Source organism: Chiloscyllium plagiosum, unplaced genomic scaffold, assembly GCF_037043375.1.
Source record: "Chiloscyllium plagiosum isolate Xiang-an unplaced genomic scaffold, Cpla_swu_hap1 HiC_scaffold_10, whole genome shotgun sequence".
Classification (NCBI taxonomy): Eukaryota; Metazoa; Chordata; class Chondrichthyes; order Orectolobiformes; family Hemiscylliidae; genus Chiloscyllium; species Chiloscyllium plagiosum.
Window position 1 is genome coordinate 83933892 of NW_028270148.1, and position 24645 is coordinate 83958536.

Genomic DNA, 24645 nt, shown 5'->3' on the forward strand with positions numbered 1-24645 from the left:
AGGTTAAAAGCTTTCCTACATGTGATCAGCCCACCTTGAACAATATGAAGATACTAGGCGAAAGTGGGCATTGTGGAAAGAGGGGCAGTCACTTGGCCACATCTCATCTTACTATCACTCTAATGTCAGAAAGTCACAAGACACCAGGTTATAGTCCAACAGGTTTATTTGAAATTGCAAGCTTTTGGAGAATTGTCCCTTTATCAGGTGGAGTGAAGAGAAGCACTCAGGCACAGACCTTATAATCAGAGAGATCAAACATCACACAAATGATGTGAATGGAGTGATGACTAGCTGAATAATAGGTCCCTGCAGGTGATTGAGAGTGTCAGACTGTGTGAGTAGAGTGTCAACAACTGAATAGCAGGTGAAGGGATGACCTATAATCTGATTAATTAAGGTAGAGAGATAATTACAAAATTCTTCACTCCACCTGATGAAGGAGCAGTGCTCCAAAAGCTTGTGATTTCAAATAGACCTGTTAGACAATAACCTGGTGTTATGTTACTTCTGACCTTGCCACCCAAGTCAATCATCTGCACCTCCACATCATGGCTACCTCTTGAAGATGTGTTTTGGTGATTAAACAGTGATAGATGGTGGAATCTGAATAGAATTAGAATCTGAAATGTGTCCCCAAAGGATACAGTCAAATCAACCTGTTCAGAGATGTTATTCTGCACCTCCGGAACAGGCAGGACTTGGACCCAGGCTTCCCAGTCCAGGGGTAGAGACATTACCACTGCACCACAAGAGGAACCCCACTGGGTCTAATTTATTTATGTTTACAGGGATAGGGAAACTAGAACTGTGCTACTGACTTGGAAACATATTGCCTTACCTTCATTGTCATTGGGTCAAATCCTGGAATTCCCTCCTAAGGGCATTGTGGTCTACCTACAGCACATGGACTGCAGCAGTTCAGAAATACAACCCACCACCTTCCCAAGAACATCTAGGAATAGGAAATAAATGCAGTGATGCTCATGTTCCACAGATGAATGAAAAAATGAATATTAAGGTGGAAAATGTAACTGCTAGCAATAGTTTGTGCGTGGTTAAAGTACAAGTTGTCATAGAACTGACAGAAGAGGTTATGCAGACCTCTAAAATGTCTGCCAGTAAGCAAAATTGCTTTTCCTCTGACTGGAAAAGAACTCAGGCAAAAATCCCCGTCCGACTGAACTAGCTACCAAATTGAAGATCACAAAAGTTGATAACAATGTGATATAATTGACAAAGATGTAAAAGAAACTGAGAAAGTCCACCTCATTTCTCCTTTGTAGTTTGGTCTTTGATCCACAGACTTGGTATGTTTTTGCTTATACTTTCCACCCACAATATTTCTGCTTGAACTGGTTGTCTCATCTGCCTTGCTCATCCAATGAGTGAACAAATGTGTGCTTAGATTTATAGGTACATAAAGAGGACATCTTTTTATTTTCTTTATTTTTGGACTGTTGACCAGAACTAAAAAGGAAGATACTGCTTTAACCAAGGAGATTGTGCAAAAACATTGCTGCTGTTTTAAAAACCATATTTACTGGTTGTGAGTTGCACACACGTTACGTTTTTCCTGGAACGGAAGTAGAAACCATGGAGCCGATAAGGTCTGAACGAAAGGAAACCTGATTGACAGTGATGTTCTGATTGGATTTTGAACAAGTGACCATAGCTTCTATGAAACCAAGTAAAGCAAAGAATCACCTAGCCTACAAACGGAAAACATGAAAAAAAACTCTCTTGTGTGAAGGTATAAGAAAATCTCCAGGAACAGTTAATTATCTTCAACTCACCTTTCTCTGCCAATCTCTTGTAGAAGGAGGAATAAAATGACTTTAACACCAGTGAAAGGATGAATTCTCAACCAGTGAATGAGTGTATCAGTGTGCAAAAGACCATGTGTAAACGACAAAGAATTAGAAAGGAAGTGAAAGTAAGAGAAAGAAAGCAACTTGGTGTCTTCTGGTGCCATTGAACTATGTTTCCCTGATTGTTTTTTACTTTTTCCACCTTAATATCCATAGACCCACAATGCCTTTAGGGAGGGAATTCCAGGAATTTTGACCCAGTGACAATGAAGGAAAGGCAATATGTTTCCAAGTCAGGATAGTGAGTGGCTTGCAGGGGGGCTTGCAGGTGGTGGTATCCAAGTATCTATGACAATAGACAATAGGTGCAGGAGTAGGCCATTCTGCCCTTCGAGCCTGCACCGCCATTCAATATAATCATGGCTGATCATTCCTAATCAGTATCCTGTTCCTGCCTTATCTCCATAACCCTTGATTCCACTATCTTTGAGAGCTCCATCCAACTCTTTCTTAAATGAATCCAGAGAGTGGGCCTCCACTGCCCTCTGGGGCAGAGCATTCCACACAGCCACCACTCTCTGGGTGAAGACGTTTCTCCTGAGCTCTGTCCTAAATGGTCTACCCCGTATTTTTAAGCTGTGTCCTCTGGTTCGGCACTCACCCATCAGTGGAAATATGTTTCCTACTGCCAGAGTGTCCAATCCTTTCATAATCTTATACGTCTCAATCAGATCTCCTCTTAATCTTCGAAACTCAAGGGTATACAAGCCCAGTCGCTTCAGTCTTTCAGTGTAAGGTAATCCTGCCATTCCAGGAATTGACCTCGTGAACCTACGCTGCACTCCCTCAATAGCCAGAATGTCTTTTCTCAAATTTGGAGACCAGAACTGCACACAGTACTCCAGGTGTAGTCTCACCAGGGCCCTGTACAGCTGCAGAAGCACCTCTTTGCTTCTATACTCAATTCCTCTTGTTATGAAGGCCAGCATGCTATTAGCCTTCTTCACTACCTGCTGTACCTGCATGCTTGCCTTCAATGACTGGTGTACAAGAACACCCAGATCTCTCTGTACTGCCCCTTTACATAATTTGAATCCATTGAGCTAGTAGTCTGCCTTCCTGTTCTTGCTACCAAAATGGATAACCATATCTACTCCCCTTGTCCTTCTAGATTGAAGTAATCATGAGTTTGGAAGGTGCAATCTGTACCACACTTCCACACTGTAAGTAATCTAATCTAATCTAATCTAAAGATCTTTGGTGAATTTCTGCAATGCATCTTGCAGATAGTACACACTGCTGCTACTGAACATCAGTGATGCTTGTGAATGCTTGAGGATGTGGTGGAAATGTGTTGCTGGAAAAGCGCAGCAGGTCAGGCAGCATCCAGGGAACAGGAGAATCGACGTTTCGGGCATAAGCCCTTCTTCAGGAATGGGGAAAGTTTGTCCAGCAGGCTAAGATAAAAGGTAGGGAGGAGGGACTTGGGAGAGGGGCGTCGGAAATGTGATAGGTGGAAAGAGGTCAAGGTGAGGGTGATAGGTCAGACTGGGGTGGGGGCGGAGAGGTCGAGAAGAAGATCTCAGGTTAGGAAGGCGGTGCTGAATTTGATGGATTTGACTGAGACAGGGTGGGGGGAGGGGAAATGAGGAAACTGGTGAAATCCGAGTTCATCCCTTGTGGTTGGAGGGTTCCTAGCCGGAAGATGAGGCGTTCTTCCTCCAACCGTCGTTTTGTTGTGGTCTGACGATGGAGGAGTCCAAAGACCTGCATATCCTTGGTGGAGTGGGAGGGGGAATTGAAATGTTGAGCTACAGGGTGGTTGGGTTGGTTGGTCCGGGTGTCCCAGAGGTGTTCTCTGAAACGCTCCGCAAGTAGCCGGCCTGTCTCCCCAATATAGAGGAGGCCACATCGGGTGCAGAGGATGCAATAGATGATATGTGTGGAGGTGCAGGTGAATCTGTGGCGGATATGGAAGTTTCCTTTGGGGGCTTGGAGGGAGGTGAGGGGGGAGGTGTGGGCGCAAGTGCAATAGATGATATGTGTGGAGGTGCATATCATCTATTGCACATATCCGCCACAGATTCACCTGCACCTCCACACATATCATCTATTGCACTTGCGCCCACACCTCCCCCCTCACCTCCCTCCAAGGCCCCAAAGGAAACTTCCATATCCGCCACAGATTCACCTGCACCTCCACACATATCATCTATTGCATCCTCTGCACCCGATGTGGCCTCCTCTATATTGGGGAGACAGGCCGGCTACTTGCGGAGCGTTTCAGAGAACACCTCTGGGACACCCGGACCAACCAACCCAACCACCCTGTAGCTCAACATTTCAATTCCCCCTCCCACTCCACCAAGGATATGCAGGTCTTTGGACTCCTCCATCGTCAGACCACAACAAAACGACGGTTGGAGGAAGAACGCCTCATCTTCCGGCTAGGAACCCTCCAACCACAAGGGATGAACTCGGATTTCACCAGTTTCCTCATTTCCCCTCCCCCCACCCTGTCTCAGTCAAATCCATCAAATTCAGCACCGCCTTCCTAACCTGAGATCTTCTTCTCGACCTCTCCGCCCCCACCCCAGTCTGACCTATCACCCTCACCTTGACCTCTTTCCACCTATCACATTTCCGACGCCCCTCTCCCAAGTCCCTCCTCCCTACCTTTTATCTTAGCCTGCTGGACAAACTTTCCCCATTCCTGAAGAAGGGTTTATGCCCGAAACGTCGATTCTCCTGTTCCCTGGATGCTGCCTGACCTGCTGCGCTTTTCCAGCAACACATTTCCAGCTCTGATCTCCAGCATCTGCAGACCTCACTTTCTCCTTGAGGATGTGGTGCCAATCGAGTGGGCTGCTTTGTCCTGAATAGTATCAAGCTTCTCAAGTGTAGAGCTGCATCCATTCAATCAAGTGTAGGGTATTTCTTGTGTCTTATAGTGGTGGACAGGACTTGGGAAGTCAGGGGGTGAGCTACTTGTCACAGTATTCTAGCTTTTGACCTGCTCTTATATTCATATGGCACCAAGTCCAGTTGCGTTTCTGGTCAGCCGTAACCCCAGGATGTTGATAATGAGGAATTTAGTTATGGTAATACCATTGAATGTCAAGGGTTGATAATGAGATTCTCTCAATGTCCAGTAAGAGACAAAGTGAGGACTGCAAATGCTGAAGATCAGAGTCAAAGAGGGCAGTGCTGGAAAAGCACAGCCAGTCAGGCAGCATCCGAAGAGCAGGAGAGTTGATATTTCAGGCATAAGCCCTTCATCAAGTCGACTCTCCTGTTCCTCGGATGCTGCCTGACCAGCTGTGCATTTCCAGCACCACACTCTTTGACTCTTACTGGACATAGCCCAGCATTTGCGTGGCATGAATGTTACATGCCACTTGTCAGCCCAGGCCTGAATATTGCTATTGATCTTGTTACATTTGAAAATGGACTGCTTCAGTAACTGAGGAATCACAAATCGTGCTGAACATTGCACAATCATCAGCGAACATCCCTACTCATTGAACGTTGTGGTGGGAAGGTCATTGTTGAAGCAGCTGAAGATGGTTTGACCTTGGACACTACCCTGAGGAACTCCTGCAGAGATATCCTGAAGCTGAGATGACTGACAAACAACAACTAATCACCTTCCTATGTGCCAGCTATGACTCCAACCAGCAGAGAGTTTTGCTCTAATTCCCATTGACAAAGGGTTTGCGAGGGCTCATTGGTACCACACCTGGTTGAATGCAGCCTTGATTTCAAGGGCAGTCATTCTCACCTCTGGAATTCAGCTCTTATGTCTGTGTTTAAACTAAAGCTGTAATGAGGTCAAGAGCTGAGTTGTTGTAGTGGAGCTCAACTGAGTGTCAGCGAACTTGTACAAGATGAGGAGACAATAGCCTAGTGGTATTATCGCTGTTGACCCAAGGACGTAGGCAATATTCTGGGGACCTGCTTTCGAATCTTATCATAGTACATGGTGGAATTTGAATTCAATAAATACCTGAAATTAATGAGGGGCTTTTATGTCTTGACTGTGAATACTTGCCAATTGCTCTGGGTGGCACAGTGGCTCAGTGGTTAGCACAGCTGCCTCACAGCACCAGGGTCCCAGGTTCAATCCCAACCTTGGAGTATGGAGTTTGCACATTCTCCCCGTGTCTGCGTGGGTTTCCTCCGGGTGCTCTGGTTTCAGTTCAAGGATGTGCAGGTCAGGTGAATTGGCCATGTTAAATTGCCCATAGTGTTACATTCATTAGTCAGAAGGAGTGGTGGGTTGCTCTTCGGAGGGTCAGTGTGGACTTGTTGAGCTGAAGGGCCTGTTTCCACTCTGGAGGGAATCTAATCTACACAGAGCATAGAACTTACGGCACAGCACAGGCCCTTCAGCCCTTGATGTTGCACCGACCTGTGAAATTAATCTGATGCCCATCAAACCTAGGAGAAAGTGAGGACTGCAGATGCTGGAGATCCTGCTCCTTGGATGCTGCCTGACCTGCTGCGCTTTTCCAGCAACATATTTTCAGCCCATCAAACCTACACCATTCCATTATTATCCACATATATGTCCATGCCCATTTAAATGTCCTTAACGTCGGCGAGTCTACTACTGTTGCAGCAAGCTGTTCCATGCCCCTACTACTCTCCGAGTAAAGAAACTACCTCTGATATCTGTCCTATATCTATCAACCCTCAATTTAAAGCTACGTCCCCTCGTGTTAGCCTTAACCATCAGAGGAAAAAGGCTCTCACTGTCCACCCTATCTAACCCTCTGATTATCTTATATGTCTCGATTAAGTCACCTCTCAACCTTCTTCTCTCCAACAAAAACAGCCTCAGTTCCCTCAGCCTTTTCTCATAAGACTTTCCTTCCATACCAAGCAACATCCTAGTAAATCTCCTCTGAACCCTTTCCAAAGCTTCCACATCCTTCCTATAATGTGGTGACCACACTGTAGCAATACTTCAGGTGTGGCCTTACCAATAGTTTTGTACAGCTGAAGCATAACCTTGTGGCTCTGAAACCCAATTCCCCCTACCAATAAACACCATCACACCATATGCTTCTTAACAACCCTATCAACCTGGGTGGCAACTTTCAGGGATTTATGCACCTAGACACCGAGATATCTCTGTTCATCTACACTGCCAAGAATTTTACCATTAGCCACTCTGCATTCCTGTTATTTCTTCCAAAGTGAACTACCTCACTCTTCCGCATTAAGCTCCATTTGCCACTTCTCCACCCAGCTCTGCATCTTATCTATGTCCCTTTGTAACCCACAACATCCTTCCGCACTATCCACAACTCTGCCTACCTTAGTGTCATCTGCAAATTTACTAACCCATCCTTCTACACCCACATCCAGATCATTTATAAAAATGACAAACAGCAGTGGCTCCAAAATAGATCCTTGCGGCACACCACTGGTAACTGAGCTCCAGGATGAACATTTCCCAACTACCACCGCCCTCTGTCTTCTTTCAGCTAGCCAATTTCGGATTCAATTCGCGAAATCACCTTCAATCCCGAAACTCCATATTTTGTACAACAGCCGACTGTGTGGAACCTTATCAAATGTCTTACTGAAGTCCATATACACCGCATCAACCGCTTTACCTTCATCCACCCGTTTTGTCACTTTCCGCCGAACTCAATAGGGTTAGTTAGGGTTAGTTAGTGACCTACCCTTCACAAAACCATGCTGACTGTCCATAATCAAATTATTCCTTTCCAGATGTAAATCCTACCTCTAATAACCTTTTCCGACAGCTTACTCACAACTGAAGTAAGGCTCACTGGCCTATAATTACCTGGGTTGTCTTGACACCCCTTCTTACACAAGACATTTGCTATCCTCCAGTCTTCTGGCACTACTCCTGTTGACAATGATGACATAAAGATCAAAGCCAAAGACTTTGCAATCTCCTCCCTGGCTTCCCAGAGGATCTGAGGATAAATCACATCCAGCCCAGGGGTCTTATCTATTTTAGATCTTTCAAAATTGTTAAAACCTCCTTGTTGTCAACCACAATCCCACCTAATCTAGTAGCCTGTATCTCCGTATTCTCACTAACATTGCCCTTTTCCATTGTTATTGCTGAGCAGGTGCTGCTTGACAGCACTGCTGATGACACTTTTCATTGATTTGCTGATGATGAAGAGTAGACTGATGGGGCAGAAATTGATTGGGTTCGATTCCTCTTGCATTTTTTGTGTACAGGACATCACATTGTCAGGTAGATGCCAGGACTTTAGCTCAACTGGAAGAGCTTGGCTGGAGAGTGGCATATTTTGGAGCACAAGTCTTCAGTACTATTGCCAGAATGTTGTCAGGTCCCATCGCCTTTGCACTAACCAGTATTTCTAACCATTTCTTGATGGTGGTTTGAATCAAGTTAGCTGAAGATTGGCATCTGAGGGTGTGGGTATTTGGAACTAATTGCCTGAAAGGGTGGTAGAGGCATTATTTAAGAAAGATTTAGATGAGCATTTGAAATGCCATTGCTTACTAGGATATAGGCCCAGTGCAGGAAAATGTGAATAAAATAGATGGATATTTGCTGTAAAAATTCTACAACTCTGAAGATAGTAACTTGATCAAGGTACTGATGGTTCCCTGTGCGTGTGGAACCACAATCAACATGACACCTGTCTGCACCACCCTCTCAGCTGAATGTTTGCCTTAATTGTTGACCAAATCGACCATATCAGTCAAGGTTGAGTCAAATTAATGTACTGTGTAACTGAGAATCTTCCAGTTTATCCTCTACCTTACACAGAAAAGTCACTCTGGGAGGGGACTTACTATTATAAAAGGGCTTGATTGATTACATGGAAGTATAGAATCACAAAATTTGTATGGCACAGATCAAGGCCATTTAGTCCATCATGCCTACACCATTTATATCCAAATACGTTTGTTTTCTCTCTCAACACTCTTGCTTCATTTGCATATCATGTTAAATCTATGCTTTCTTGTTATTTCTTCTTTTATGAGCCTGAATGGCTTCTCTCTATCCACTCAATCCAGTTGGCTCATGATTTTGAAAACCTCTATCAGATCTCCTTTTAATCTTCTTATCTCCAAGAACAGTCCCAATTCCTACAGCTATCCTCATAATTGAAGTTTCTTATTTCTGAACCATTGTTGAAAATCAGTTCTGCAGTCTCTCTGATGCATTCGTACTTTTCCTATAATGTGGTGCCCACAAACGTACGCAATACTTCTACTAAGGTCTAACAAGTGTCTTGCACAAGTTTGAAATCACCTCTCTGCTCTTTTATTTTATACCCCTATTAATAAAGCTGGGCATGCTGTATATTTTATTAACTACTTTCTCTACCTATCCTGACACCTTTAATAATATGGACATGTATACACCCAGGTCCCTCTGCTCCTGCATCCTATGGTACCTCCTATTTTATATTGTCTTTCAATTTTCTTCTGACAAAAGTGCCTCACCTCTCATTTCTCTAGATTGAATCTCATCTGCCACCTATCCATCCACTCCATTATGTTGTCAATATGCTTTTGGAGTTTTATACTATCCCCCTCACAGTTTACAATTCTTCCAAGTTTAGTATCTTCTGAAAATCTTTAAATTACATACAAAGATTCGGATTATTAATATTTATCAGAAAAACTCTGGGAAACTACAAACCTTCCTCTAGCCTGAAAAGTACCCACTCTCCATTTCCTATCTATGGTACTATTGTCACTTTTATACCATGACCTTTCCTCACATGACTGTACAGTGTACAGGACATCACATTGTCAGGTAGATGCCAGGACTTTAGCTCAACTGGAAGAGCTTGGCTGGAGAGTGGCATATTTTGGAGCACAAGTCTTCAGTACTATTGCCAGAATGTTGTCAGTACTGTACTGTACTGTATCAAATGTGTTCTGATCATCCATGTATACTACTATATCAGTAAAATCACCACAGTCCCAAAGGACCATAGAGCTGCTCTCTCATGAGAAAGTCGACTGGTGGGGTGTTTAACCAGAGTTTCATCATGACTGGGGCAAAGGACAAGATCAAGAAGGCAGGACCTTTATGGTGGCCTCAGCGAGTGAGGGAATTGAACACGCACTATTAGAAACAGTCTGTGTTGCACACCAACCACCCAGCCTGAGCTAACCACATCAATCCTTTCTGTTGTCTTTTCAAAAGACTCCAGCGAGTTCGTTCAACAGGATTTTCCATTAGGGGAGTGCAAGGTGCCACAAACATGAGACTGCCACTAAATCCAATGAGGAAGTTCGGAAAAATTACCCAGACAGCAATTAAAATATAGAATTTGGTCAAGCAAGGAGTAAATGAGGTTTTTGATCGCAATGCATTTACTGTGAAGCCTAATTAACCACACGAAATGAAAAGCCATTCCTATAAAAGTATACACATGAAGAATTGTTTGGACATATTGCCTTAGAAGCCTGACTAAAGGTAAGTGGGATACCTGGGGGGTGGTGGTTAGGCAGCTTCGGCTTGTCTGAGCCAGTCTCCCGTTCGCAGTGTGAGCTGTCCAGGCCCTGATCTTGTGGCTGCTCTGACTGGGGTTCTGAGCCGAATTGGCAACTAAGTATTCCCCCAAAGGCGACGACAATGACCAGGACGAGGAGCAGGAAACCGGGTGAAGATTGAAGGAGGCTTATCTGAAAATGACCACTAGTTAGACGGAATAGGCTACTTCAGTGCTAATTTATCAGTAATATAATTACGGGAACCGTTTGCTTTGTTTGTCTCAGTCCACAGTGATTCACCGCGTTAAGCTCCACGACTTGCCACCTTCAGACATTTCCTCAATTATACCTTCCAGGCTGGAATATCAGTAAAGTCCTCGTGTTAGTCGGGCCCCTGAGGCTGTACGTCCAAATAATTCTTCCCACATTAGACTTCTTTCGACTCAACGCAGACCAGCCGACAACACTGCGCTCTGGAAACTAACCTCCTGTCGTCATGGAAACAGAGTGGCCCGTTATGTTCGTGAACGTCATGACGTGTTTTGAACGTGTTCGTGCGATGACGTGTGTTGGAGGCGTCAGCGCGCTCGGGATTTGGTTTCCGGGCTTGGTTGCTTCTCCTCAGGGTTTGGTCCGAGTGCTAAGTCGGACGTTGGGGGGAGGTTAGGCAGCATCAGCTTGTCTGGGCAAGTCTCTCCCCCTACGTTCGCGGTGTGAGGTGTAGAGGTCCTGATCTTCTGGCCGCTCTGAGCTGAAATGGCAACTAATTATTCCGCTAAAGACGACGACGGTGACCAGCAGAAGAGCAGGAAACCGGACAACACAGCGTTCAAGCAGCAGCGCCTCCCCGCCTGGCAGCCCATTCTCACCGCAGGCACTGTCCTGCCCGCTTTTTTTATCATAGGCCTCATTTTCATCCCCATTGGCATCGGTCTCTTTGTCACCTCTAACAACATCAAGGAATTCGAGGTAAGGCCCGCGGCGGGAGCATCGTAAGGTTTTTTTTAGGCTGAGGACAAATGAGGAACAGCACCAATCAAGACATACACTTGTGAACCTAATATTATTGGTTTACGTAGGATACACCCTAGATACTAGTACGATCAGCTTTTTTTTTGGTCTGTGTAAATATTTAATTCTGTGGTTATCTGAAAAATTGCACATCTGCGAAGTAACATTTCTTTTGGTCTTCGCATGTATCCTTTTGTAGGTGTGCCGTTCCATAATACCTAATGTATACTGAACTAATCTGTAAAAACATAATTGAAATGTCAATCAATTCCTATTGTCCCCAGTTATGATTGGGGACATTTTTAGGCATTGTTGTGGTGACACCCTGCTTTTAAATGTGAGCACTTTTTGTACATGGGATCTGGATTGCAGATCCTAAATCTGGATATTTTTAGGTTCCATTTGGAAAGATATTTTCTTCATGGAAATTCTTGCTTTGTATTATCTAGCAATAGTTTTAATCAAAAATTATCCTCACATTTTGCAAACTACATTTTGTTATTGTTTTTCCTTTTATCAATTGATGCTTCTTTATGTTGGCATTGTTTTGCAAATTGTTGGCAAGATCAGCAACACAGATAAGGGCAAGGTGTACCATATAAATCTGTATAAATCTTAAATGTAACAATTTTTAAACTACTGAATGTTTTCAGCCAAATTAATAGTTTTATTGACGTAGTACCTCTTTACAGGATATGTAGTTATTCTTTCACCAACTTTTGGAATTAAACTACTTAAATCATTCCATGTGTGAACATGGTCTAGAAGTACTTTTCTAGCAGAAAGTGAGGACTGCAGATGCTGGAGATCAGAGCTGAAAAATGTTGCTGGAAAAGTGCAGCAGGTCAGGCAGCATCAAAGGAGCAGGAGAATCGACGTTTCGGGCATAAGCCTGAAGAAGGGCTTATGCCCGAAATGTTGATTCTCCTGCTCTGGAAGTACTTTTCTGTCAAGGGTCTGACCATTTCATTTGTTAGTAATTATAGAATGTGGGAGTCTAGTTGGGAACTGTTTTCTCCTATGTTGAAAAGTCAGTGGGCTCAATATTATTTGATGAATGTACACTCTTTGAAATCTACTAGGTGAAAGTGAGGACTGCAGATGCTGGAGATCAGAGTCAAGACTAGACTGGAAAAGCACAGCAGACCAGGCAGCATCCAAGGAGCAGGAACACTTCAACCCCAGGGCATCACTGTGGACTTCACCAGTTTCCTCATTTCCCCTCCCCCACCTTACCCCAGTTCCAACCTGCCAGCTCAGCACCATCCTTATGACCTATCCTACCTGCTAATCTTTCTTCCCGCCTATCTGCTTCATCCCCACCTCCATCCACCTATTACACTCTTAGCTACCGTCTCCAAAGCTCCACCCCCTTCCCATTTATCTCTCCTCCCGGTAGGCTCCCTGCCTCATTCGTGATGAAGGACTTTTGCCCAAAACGTTGATTTTCCTGCTCCTTGGATGCTGCCTAGCCTGCTGTGCTTTTCCAGAACCACTCTAGTCTTGACTCTTTGAAATCTGTCTATTATAATTTTATCATCTATCATTGGGGGAAAAAAACAGCATGATGGTCACTCTTTAGGTTTCCTGTTTTGAAGCAACATTATAACTGATCCTTCAATTTGTTTGTGTGATGGCATTCTCTTTCGAGTTAGGTTGTGTATGATCGAGCATATGCACTCTTAGCTTCATCTGTTGAAACAACACTTTTAATTCATCCGACATCTTTTCCAAACCATAAATCTAGTGAATCTTCAAGATTAACATCAAAAATAACTTTGAGTACATTGTATTAAATAGTTGTCCCTTTCATTTGACGCACTTAACAATTCCGTCATTTCATTATTCCTTTCCATGCCTATCCTTATCCTAATCTCTAATCCCTCCTGTGTCATCCCTAACCATTTGTTGCCAATCATGTCCATTCCACCAATCACATCCATTCCTCACAAAACAATCTCTTCAGGATAATTTTGATGTTGGGCTCTGCTTACCGTCTGCTGTTTTTGTTCTCTACCAAGCCCCCCACCTGGTGCCACCAACTATTGGCAGCTGCATGTGTGTCATGAGCTCTAGTGCTCTACTTTCCTCATGTGTCTGTGTGCTAGTTACTGCCCGGCAAATAGTCTCACCAAGCACTGCACCCTTCAACTACTGAATCTTAAAACAGAGTTTGATTGCAGATTTTGATAGGAGAAAAATGATCTACTTTACATTAGACTAAGTATTACCGAGTGTCAAATTGTACATCTCATTCTGTATGTAAATTCTTTGCAGATAAATTTTGAGTGTTCAGCGCCAAACTGAATAGCAGAGTGCCATCAGTTCTTGGAACTTTATGTCCTCTAATCATGAAGATATATGGTTTCATGCCTCCACAAGAATTAACTCATTTCTGTCAGACTATTATGGAAAAATAGTTTCCACCCAAAAATAGGTTCCTTTTCCTCCCTCATCTATGGAGAAGACGTTTTAGTTACTTGGACAGTAATTGAGCAAGTATCAGATATGACACTGGCAAATTCCTGCAAATATATTGCTTTATTATCATAAACCTTTTATCCCAAGTACAATATGGTGCATAAAAAGGAAGGGAATGAAAAAAAACCTTGAGATAAAATTATAGGATTTTGTTCTGATGGAATCTTTTCATCTTCAAGTTCAATGAATCTGAGTAACTGTAAAATAATCCATTAAAACGTATGTTTTGCAAGCCAAGGTCTGTTTTATTAGCCCTTGAAAGCTGAATGCAAGATCTCTCTCATGACTACTGGTCAGGAATCTTCGGTTTAAATTATCTTTGTTGAGTCTGAATGGTATCTTTTATCATTTTTATTTTGTTTTGAGGTGTTATGGAAACTTTTATTTCTGATAATTTTATTAAAGTAGACTAGTATGAGTTTGGTGGCAAACATTTCATCTGCTTGAAGAGCAAGATAAATTCTTGTTCTCTTGTTTGCTTTTAGCTATAATATTGTAATGTTAAAATCGCACCAGTTTTGGTGATAAAATTCAAATATCAGATATAAATGCTTTAACTTTAAATGAACTATGTTTTCATTTGTCTTTCTAAAAAGGTATTTATTTCTGTTTCTGCTTCATGAATTTTGATAGGAGAAAAGCTAGTTGAAAACAGTTGTTTTATTTCATTGTTTTTCTTTTACAAATATAATTTCTTCTACATTCATCCTGTACGTGTTTATCTTTAGTTTTTCTCATTTGTATGGGTTTCCAGTGTATGGTCAAAGCTTCCCCTGGAATGGTGGTAAATGTTGCTGAAGCTTCCCACTGTGTTAATTTGTCTTGAAAATGCATGTTTTATGGGATTTGAAACACAGAAAAAAATGATGCCAGATGAAGAAAAGCAGATGCTTTTGGGCTATGATTCTATTGGAGAAGTAACAGAGAACTCCAAGCAATGTAATGGATGTTAATAAAAGATGCTCGAATCTTAAACCAAAAGATAAAATGCTAGAAAATCTCAGCAGGTCTGGCAGCATATGTAAGGAGAAAAAAGAGCTGAAGTTTTGAGTCTAACTGACTCTTTGACAAAGGGTCAGTTCAACTCGAAATGTCAGCTCTTTTCTCTCCTTACAGATGCTGCTGGACATGCTGAGATTTTCCAGCATTTTCTCTTTTGATGGATGTTAATCTTTGACTTATTTCTGATATCAAACAGGAAGACTCCCCTGGGGCCAGACAAGTAAATACATTGGTAGCAAACAAAAGGGTTTTCCCTGGATGAGTAAGTTCGCATCATATTGTAGGTTAATAGAAATGATTTTGGGTATGAGTGAACTATATTCCCACTGCCTAGATGAGTGGTTATTCACAAATGTTTGTTTCCAAAATTGAATCTAAAACCACACTATTCTCAAATTTAAGTTGTTATTTGATGTGATCAACACTTAAAAATAGACAGTAACCACAATCCTAAAACCACTAATTATGACTATATGGTTGAAAATGTGTCAGTTAAGCAGTTGGAATACAGGCCTACTGAATAGACTATTTCGAGAAATGGCATCAGATACTATTCAGAAGAGCTGATGTGTTTGTATAGAGTGGGTAGGGATTACTAAACCATAATTGAAGGGCATGAGCCATTCTCAGAGCAGTTTATAACTGGTTGCCTTCAGAGTAATTTAACCAAGACTAGAGTTAATTACTAGGAAACGCAGAGAAGCTTAAAATATTTGGATGACTAAATCCAACTGGGTGTTTAATAAGTTCTGTATGTTCTAAATAATGAAATGCTCTATTTATTTAAGGTGTGTCTAAATTCAGTTGTGTCCCACTCTTGCCATTCTCTGTGTTGTGTGTAAACTCTAAAGCGTGTTAGTTTTGTTAGCTGTTCTAACATGGCCTTATGGAAGGTATTACTTCTGCTTCAACTCTTCATGATAAAAATGTTTAAATGTTAGAGAATTGGTTTTAGAAACTTATTTGCTACAACTCTTCAAACAGATTGGAAAGTTTAGCATTACTATATGAAATTATCATATAGAATTGGAGCCAATTGTTAAGATGCACAGACAGTACACCTATACTTCATTGTCACTATAAAAGAAAATCAAACCTTTGTTTCATTTTCTTTCACTTGTATCATTGAAAGATTGTGCATTCTTGACAACTACCTCACTGCTTTCAATACAGTTATTACATTCTTACTAACCCCCTAGTCATTAACATTCAGTCTTTTGTTTTAAAAAATGACTTTTGTTTTACTTACCTTTGTTCTTTACCTTTCATCATACAAGAGGTGTGACAAGTTAATAATAAAGCTTCAATTTTAAAACATTTTACAAAGAAAACCTTGAAATAATTGAAAAGCAAGTGTTTATGTCAGATAAGACTTTTTTAACTTCTCTAAATGCTGGAGATGAGATTTGAATTTAGGAAAAGGTATTGTAATCCTTGGAATGGGCATACATAGATTTCCCTGAGTAAACTGATCTGCACGTGCTGTGATACTGTGCAGACCATAATGGGCAGCCAGTTGTGTCTCCATCAATTAAGAGACAGTTTCATCCATGATATGTAAGGTGAAGTAGATTGTATTTGAGGGGATCTTTCTTGAGGAGAACCACCTGGTCTGGGCTCAGCAGTTCGTCCACAGATGTATTAGAGAAGACCTGGGGAGTGAGACCTGTTATGATCAGCAGACTGGGCATGCACTTCGAGGTGGGTCTGACTGTGTAAAAGATAAATGACATTTTATATTGAATTATATTTTATGTTTAATGGATGGGTATTCTGCTTTGCAGCATAGAAAAATTATGGAGGTTGTTCCCAGAGAAATGTCTGTCAGTTTCTTTATTTAATGAGTCCTTTGACTTCTGAGTAAGTTTTGAAGCCTTTGTTCTATGGACATTGAATGTGGTTGATTTTAGAACTGTCTCCCCCAACTCACTTCATTCTGCATATGATGTTTCAGGAATTGCATTATATATTTAAATTTTTTTTTCAGATTGATTATACTGGCATTGAACCATATTCTCCCTGTCATAGCTGTGCTATGAATAGTACATGGAATACTACGTGTACCTGTGAAGTTCATTTTCAGCTGGATCAACCATTTGAGGTATGAATTAACTACCTATATATAATTAGTTATAAAAACAAAGGTGCTACATTTAGAACTATTATCTACTCTGGTTAGGTTGGGAGAAAAACAGCTGTTGTACCTCTCAACTGATCAGTTCTCTGGTATGATGTGTATGCACTTGGTGGTTAAAACAAAAGTGGAATTGTATTTTCATGTTTTATGGTAAGTTGTGCTCCTAGATATGCTGTTGTTGCTCTTAATACTGGTGACTGCTGCCTATCTAATAAGAACCACCTAATCCATACATGCCAGATGTACAATGGCTGCTAGCAAGTAGCCTCGTGACAGTATAAGGGGTAAATAGATGCTCTGTAGGATTAAGCTGGCTGAAAGATGATATACCTGGAGATGAAAGCACAGAATTAAATAGAATCATGTGGTGGATTCGGTAGTCTGATGTCTGAAATAAACAGATTTACATTGCACTACAGTACTGAATATGATTTAGCAGTTAAGTGGAATGTCAAGGAGTAGGCCTGTTATTGGAGGTTGGAATTCTTCTCATTGGTTCCAGTTATACCTACTAGTCAATGCACTTAAAAGTAAGGTAGTCATAGTTGAGCATAAATGGAAATTTATCAGTGCTCTGCAATAAGTTCCAATGCATCACTTTGTTAAGTCCCAGCAACAGTCTGTTTTGCCAGACTGCATCAACGTTTTCAGGACTTGGGTCTCTTGGCTGCACCTTTGGAGTGGCAGGGCAATGCATGGAAGGTGGAGGTAAACTTTGCTTGTTGTTTTGACAAATGTGCAGTTTATTAGTACTGGCTTTGAAAAGTTTCAAATATAAGAGGGGGAAAGTTTACGTTTTTAATTACTTCTACAAATATTGGAACAGCATATAGTGAGCCCATATCTCTAATACTGTATGTAGCAATAATCTCCTTCAGAAAAAATGTAAGTGCTTTGGAGGTTCAGAGGCAGTTTACTGCATTTGATTCCTGGAATGAGTGAGTCATCTATTAGCAGCATTCCCTAAAATAATTTTTGTTGCTGCATAGACCTACATGAAGGTCATGCATGGTGGCAGGGTCTGGGATCTAAAGCCAGTGTGTTGGTCTCCCTGCTGACATGCGTGGAACTGCTAAGTGGCCACACAGCCATGTAGCTTACAGGAAATGTTCCTCATGAAAATAGATTGGACAGGCTCAGTTCGTTTCCACTGGAGTTTATAAGAATGAGGGATGACTTGATTGAAATGTAAAAATTCCTGTCTGGTGTTGACAAGATGAACTTGAAAGGGATGTTTCCTTATGTCAGTCCAAAACTGGGGAGCACTGTTTTAAAATTCAGGGACAAAAGAGAGTGATGATCCCACTCAGTACGCTGGTCCCACTTCTACCCCATACCCTTTCATCCCTCTTATATTTAACTCCTTCTTGAAAACATTCAATGTTCTGGCCTTAACAGCTTCCTGTGGCAGAGAATTTTGCAGCTCACCACTCTTTCGGTGAAGAAATTTCTCCTAATGAGTCCTAAATGACCTACCCTAAATTAGATTGTGATGCTGTTCTTGACTCTCTGGTTATTGCCCTTCCCGCGTTTACCCTTTTTAGTCTTTTTGCTGTCAAAGTGGATAACCTCTCATTATTCAATATTATACTTCATGTCCACTCTCTCAACTTGTCTAAATCACACTGAAGCATCTCTGCATCCTTCTCGAATGTCAATTCTACCAGTTAATCAATGAAAAATTCCAGTAGATTCATCGAGTGTGTTTTCCCTTTCGTAAATACATGCTGGCTCAGTCCAGTGCTGTCACTGTTTTCCATGCAGTCTGCCATCAAATCTTATTATAATGGACTCTCTTGTTTTCCCTCATACTGATGTTAGGCTAACCGATTCGCAATTCTATTTTTTTCTATATCTATTTTGAAATAGTGGAGCTACAATAGCTATCCCTCAATCCATAGGAACTGTTTCAGCTTGTATAAAATCTTGAAAGATGACCAGCAATGCATTCACAGTTTCTAAGGCCATTTCTACAAGTACTCTAGGATGTAGATTGTCAGGGCTTCGGAATTTGATGGTCTTTAACTCAACAATTTCTCCAACACCATTTCCCTATTAATATTGATTTTCTTCAATTCCTCTCTCTCATTAGACCACGCATTCCCCTACATTTTTGAGATGTTATTTGTATACTTTGTGACAACAGAATCAAAATATATATTTCATTGACCTGTCAACACTTTGTTCCCCAGTATAACCTCCTGCTTCTGTTTGTAAAGGACTTGTGTTTGATTTTTACTTTCTTCCTGTTCACGTACCTATAATGGCTTTATAGTCAGTTTGTATTTTCCCTGTAAGCTTACTGTTGTACTTTCTCCGCCCCCCCCCCAACCTTTCTTAATCCATTCCTTTTGTCCTCTAAACTGCTCCCAACTCCAATTTGTATGGTCCTTCCTTTGATCTAACACTTAATGTTAGCCACAGCGGGCCACCTCTCCTGTTTTATTTTTGTGTAAGATAGGAATGGCCAATTATTACAGATTCTCCATGCACTCTTTAAGTGTTTGCCATTGTTAATCCACTATCATCCCTTTAAGTAGCTCTGTCCAATTTATCATAGCCAGCTTGCATGTCATTCCATCGTAGTTTCCTCACTTTAGGTTTGGACCTCAGTTTCACAATCAACTATGTCACTGTCCATCTTACTGAAGAATTCTGTCATATTATGGTCATTCTTCCCAAGGGACCTTGCATAGCTAGATTGCTGGTTATTTCTTTCTCGCTCTATAAAATCCAGTCTAGGATGGCCTGTCCTGTAGTTGGTTCCTCAATTTATTGATCGAGAAAACCATCGCATACATATTCCAGGATTGTCTCCTGTGTTGGCATTGTTACTGATTTGATTTATCCAATCTATATGCAGTTAAAGTTACAGCTGTACTTTCATTGATTTTGGCTCTAATTTCATGTAAAGTGCCTTCCACAACATGATCACGGCAGTTTGGTGATCTATATACAACCCCCCACTATCATTTTCTGCCACTTGGTGTTTCTAAGCTCTATCCTTGCAGATTCCACATTGTCTGAGCCAAAAGCTTTCCTCACTATTATGTGAATGTCCTGTTTAACCAGTAATACTACCAATCCTCCTTTATCTCTTTGTTCGTCCTAAGTTCCCTTGGATATTTAGTTCCCATCCCTCTTCACCCAGCCCCAACTCCATAATTCTAACTATAAGCTGTTTATATCTATTTGAAATAAAAACAAATCAACCATGATCTTATTCATTGGCACAGTAGTCTCAAAGAGCTGAAAGGTATACTTCTCCCATTTTGTATGTTTGTAACAGAAATGAGCCATTTGGTGTCTGGAGTCAATTTCACCATTCAGTGAGATTGCAGTTTTCACAACACTTGAGTTTGAGATTGTTTTTGCTATATTTTAAAACTGATTTTGAATGAATTGTTGTTTACAGAACAGAATTGCAAACTTGAATTTTTTGCACGAATAAATGTTTCATAATTTCACTCCTAAGAGATCTGGTATAATTTATTTTATTTCTAGTCTACTCTTTTGTTGTCCTTTAATATCTTGAAACTTGGAATAAATGTCTCAATTTATTAATTTCCAGGGATTAAAACCTTCGTTTGTTTAGTCTGTCTTTGCAGCCTTCTCCTTGGTGTCCGGGTATCATTGTAATAAGTCTAGACCGCACAGGCCGAGATGTCTAGGATTCAGATTGTGGTCTAATTGTGATTTTGTATAGCTGAACATGACTTCTCCCCTCTTGTATTCTTTCTCTCTCATTTCCTCAAAACTCCTCAAAATTTCATTATTTTTTGATCATGAAATCATGAAATTTAAAAGGTCAATGTGTTGGAACCTAATCCTTCTTTGACTTCTCACTTATTTACAAAATGTCTCTTTTTGCCTATGTTGAAATCCACTTGTTATGATTTTGCACATTCAATTAGTCTATATCTCTTTGTAATTTTAGCTTGCATATACATACCTTAAAATTTCGAATCTTTGTATCATTGGAAAATTTGCATGTGTTGATTTCAATTCCATCATCTAAATTATTAATGAATTGAGTGGATAGAGCATGGAACCTAGAAGGAGATCATTCATCATATTCTGTCAATCGGAGTATCTACTGATAACCCTATGCTTTGTTTCTTGCCAATATTTCAGTTTGTTAACCAGGTAAATAATAATCTGACCTCATTTCAAAGAGCTCAGACTTTAGCTGACCATCTCTTGCTAGACAAAATCTACGTTGTACAAATTCTTGCTACTTTTCTCTGATCAAAGTGTTGAGTATTTGTTTTTTTTTAATTTGTTTAAGGATCGTGAGCATGAAAATGTTGTAGAGAGCTGCCTGGCCTTAATTATAGACTGTTATAACGTCTTTATTAAATCTTGAGTGAATTGGTCTGGAACTGATTTTCAGTTGTCAATGTTTTTATATAGTGGAGCACCATGCAAGCACCATTCTCCAATTCAAATGACCGTTGTCTAACAGAGAGAACCGTATAGATGTCTGAGCTATAAAATTCCAAAGTTCTGTGTAGTCCTGAGGGTTTGTCTATCTTTGATGCCATTAATTTATCAATTATTGTTGTTTTGCTTATATCATTTTGAGTCCCTGTCCCTAATTCAATAATGGTTTCAATGTGAATAATGGATACTTAAATAAGTGTTTCTTCCTACATTATTTCTGTCCCTCAAATATAACAGGCAGCAGTAGATCAGATTGAAATTTCAGTTGTAGAAAATCTTTAGCTCTATATATTATTTTGTTTTTGTTGCACAGCAATTTAATTAGCTTTCCTCATTTTTAAGCATGCTAATAAAGTCAGATTTGGAATATTTGCAAGGCAATTTTGAGCGAGTAATTCGCCTTCCTTGGTATACAGACATGTTGGACATGATTGGTTAAAGATTTAGTTAAGAGTGTTTGATTGATTTTAGTTGAAATAAAGATTGAATGGAATTAATATAGTTATTAGACTATTTAACTAGGATTCTAAACACAGACTAAAGATCATGGTTAAATTTTAAATGAAAGTAGATATTAGAGAGTTGAGACTTTTAAACACTCCAGACTTCTTTTTGCTGGTGGGTAATGGAATGTTTGTAGATGCTTGCCTGGGTTGAATTTTGGTTAGACATGCAGTAGGAGGTCAAGATTGTTCATGCCCTTCAAAATAACTTCATGTTATTACACAACTTTGACTGCAGAAATCAAGGTTATAGTCAGTTGAAACCCAGACCTGGGGTCTGATGCTCTGATCAACTGTTTGCTAAGTAGTGATTGTATTTTCTTCCTTCTGCTGGAAGGGAATGACAGGTGAAGGAGATGGTGATGTTCTTTGCTCCTTAGGACAAAGATACTGTGAAAGAATGCTTAAGTAGGTTGTTAGTTTGATGCAATGTTGCTTATTTATACTTTGGGACAGTCAGGATCTTTTGGTTTCATTGGAAATATTTCTTCAGTAGTTACACAAGATGACGTAGAAATGGTAGTATGAGCAAAATGTTTTTGACTAGTTTCTTGAGACTTTTCAGCGATAAACGTGTCTGTACACCAGATCCGAAACCATTCAAGAATAACATAAAATTAACATTTTTTGTTTAGGAAGAGATAATGTAATGAATCCACAAGTGTCATTAACACATTATGACATCTTGAAATTCTTGTATATTATTAGGCTCAGAAGCAATGAAGCATCTTGACATGATTTTAATGACCCGTGTGATAGTAGAAACCAGATGCTTTTTTGTTGCAGTAACTTTTCAAATTAAATGGTAAGAAACAGCAATAGAAAGTGGCTCTATGCAATAAACCCAGTGGCGTAATTAGGTCAATTTCTACTCTGTAGGGCTTCCATTATGCCAAGCAGGGCTCTTAATAGCATAAGGCATTCATAGCCAGATAAGAACATTAAATATGACAGGAAATTGTACAGTATAGAAAGATAACCTCATACAACTTGCTGTGTCAAACTACCATTTTTTTTTAAAAGACATTGTTCTGTCTGGCAAAAGAGACCAGTCTCCATAGAATTATTTTGTAAACCTAACTCGGTTACTGAAAAGTAGGAGGAGGGGCAATCATATTAGTCTTGAATGTGTCCCATGTTTTCATTGTAATTTAGTTTGTTGGTCACACAGAGCAAAAAGTGATTATACTATATACCTATATACTAAATAAAGATTGATTGTGTTTACCTTAGTAGTGTTTGTGTTAGCAACCTTGTACAATGTCCTGTTCAAACTTTCCTAAAAATGAAAGTAACTTTCTGTCCAAAGCTTGTAACTGAACCTTGTTTAAACTGAATATATTTTGCAGGGAAATGTTTTTATGTATTATGGATTATCAAATTTCTACCAGAACCATAGACGATATGTCAAATCAAGAGATGACAGCCAGCTTAATGGTGATAAGGCTTCTTTAAAAGTAAGTGAATGTTCTTTTGGAATATAATTGTAACAACTGAGTGTTTATACTGCAAACTTTGTTTTAACTGGCACTTATGAACTGGTGCTCTTGATAAGCTGGCAAAAATTATATACTTCAAATATTGTGAAGTTTACTGTATTATTTTGCCCAATTATCATTGTTTTTAAAAATTTATTTACCTCAATGTAAATATACTTGTTCAATTGATTGGCTACATGAAATATCATCAGTTGGATAGCAAGAGGCTTGTTCCCTAGAGTGGGGAACTTGATTATTAAAGGTCACGAGTTCACGGTGAGAGGGGAAAAGTTTAAGGGGGATATGCATGGAAAGTTCTATGCAGAGGAGCGTGGGTGCCTGGAACGCTTTACTGGTGAAGGTTGTAGGGGCGGGCACGATAGCATCATTTACAATGTATCTAGACAGATACACGAATGGACAAGGAGCGGGGGATACAGATCCTTAGAAAATAGGTTTAGATAGAGGATCTGGATCAGCACAAGCTTGGAGGGCCATATGGCCTGTTCCTGAGCTGTAATTTTCTTTGTTCTTTGATTCAATTTTGAGTCAATTTCTCCTCATACTGCAATTTACTGTAGTGTCAGAGTAGTCAGTTGCCAGAGTGAGAAGGTTCTCTGCTGATTTTATTTAAGGTAAGTTGCATTTTTTTTCCCCGAAGTGATTTATGTTGTAAATAAAGTATAAGTGATTCCTGAAGAAGGGCTTATGCCTGAAACGTCGATTCTCCTGTTCCCTGGATGCTGCCTGACCTGCTGCGCTTTTCCAGCAACACATTTCCAGCTATAAGTGATGTGTGTTATGTTTATATTACTTAGTGTGTGTTTTTACATTGATTGTGTGGACCGTTTGGTTATCTGGAATAATTGATCAATTGGCACCCTCCTGGTCCCATAGCTGCTGGATAATTTTACTGTACTGTCAATTTCATTCTGTAAGTAGCACAGTATTAAAGACTGCAATACAACTCTGCTAGCATTCGAGCAAGAAATTCAGAAGATTGCAGACATTGCCGTGCAGAGGATACTTGTAAGCTCAGATGATATAGATGGGCTGATGGATTGGGTAGGAAGTGACAGATGGAGTTCAACCCTGATTAAGTGTGAGATAATGCATTTAGAGAGATCATAGGGCAAAAGGAATACATGGTAAAAGGGAATATATTCAGAGGGATAGATGACATGAGAGATCTTGGTGTGCAAGTGAACAAGTCCCTAAAAGTAACACTGCAGGTAGATAAGGTGGTAAAGAAGGCATATGGAATGCTCTCCTTCGTTGGCAGAGGTATTGAATACAAAAGTAGGGAT

At 40.4% G+C, this 24645-nt stretch overlaps 1 protein-coding gene across 1 annotated transcript in view; it reads left to right on the plus strand.

The window, feature by feature from the left end:
- Window positions 1–10889: 10889 nt before the first annotated feature.
- The window catches only part of LOC122552955 (cell cycle control protein 50A-like), a 32532-nt gene continuing 18776 nt past the window's right edge, over window positions 10890–24645 (plus strand). Inside the window, exons 1-3 of the mRNA XM_043696267.2 lie at window positions 10890–11252; window positions 16765–16878; window positions 23210–23317. Coding sequence (XP_043552202.1) covers window positions 11040–11252; window positions 16765–16878; window positions 23210–23317 — 435 coding nt within the window. The 5' untranslated portion in view covers window positions 10890–11039. The remainder of the gene's footprint in view (window positions 11253–16764; window positions 16879–23209; window positions 23318–24645) is intronic.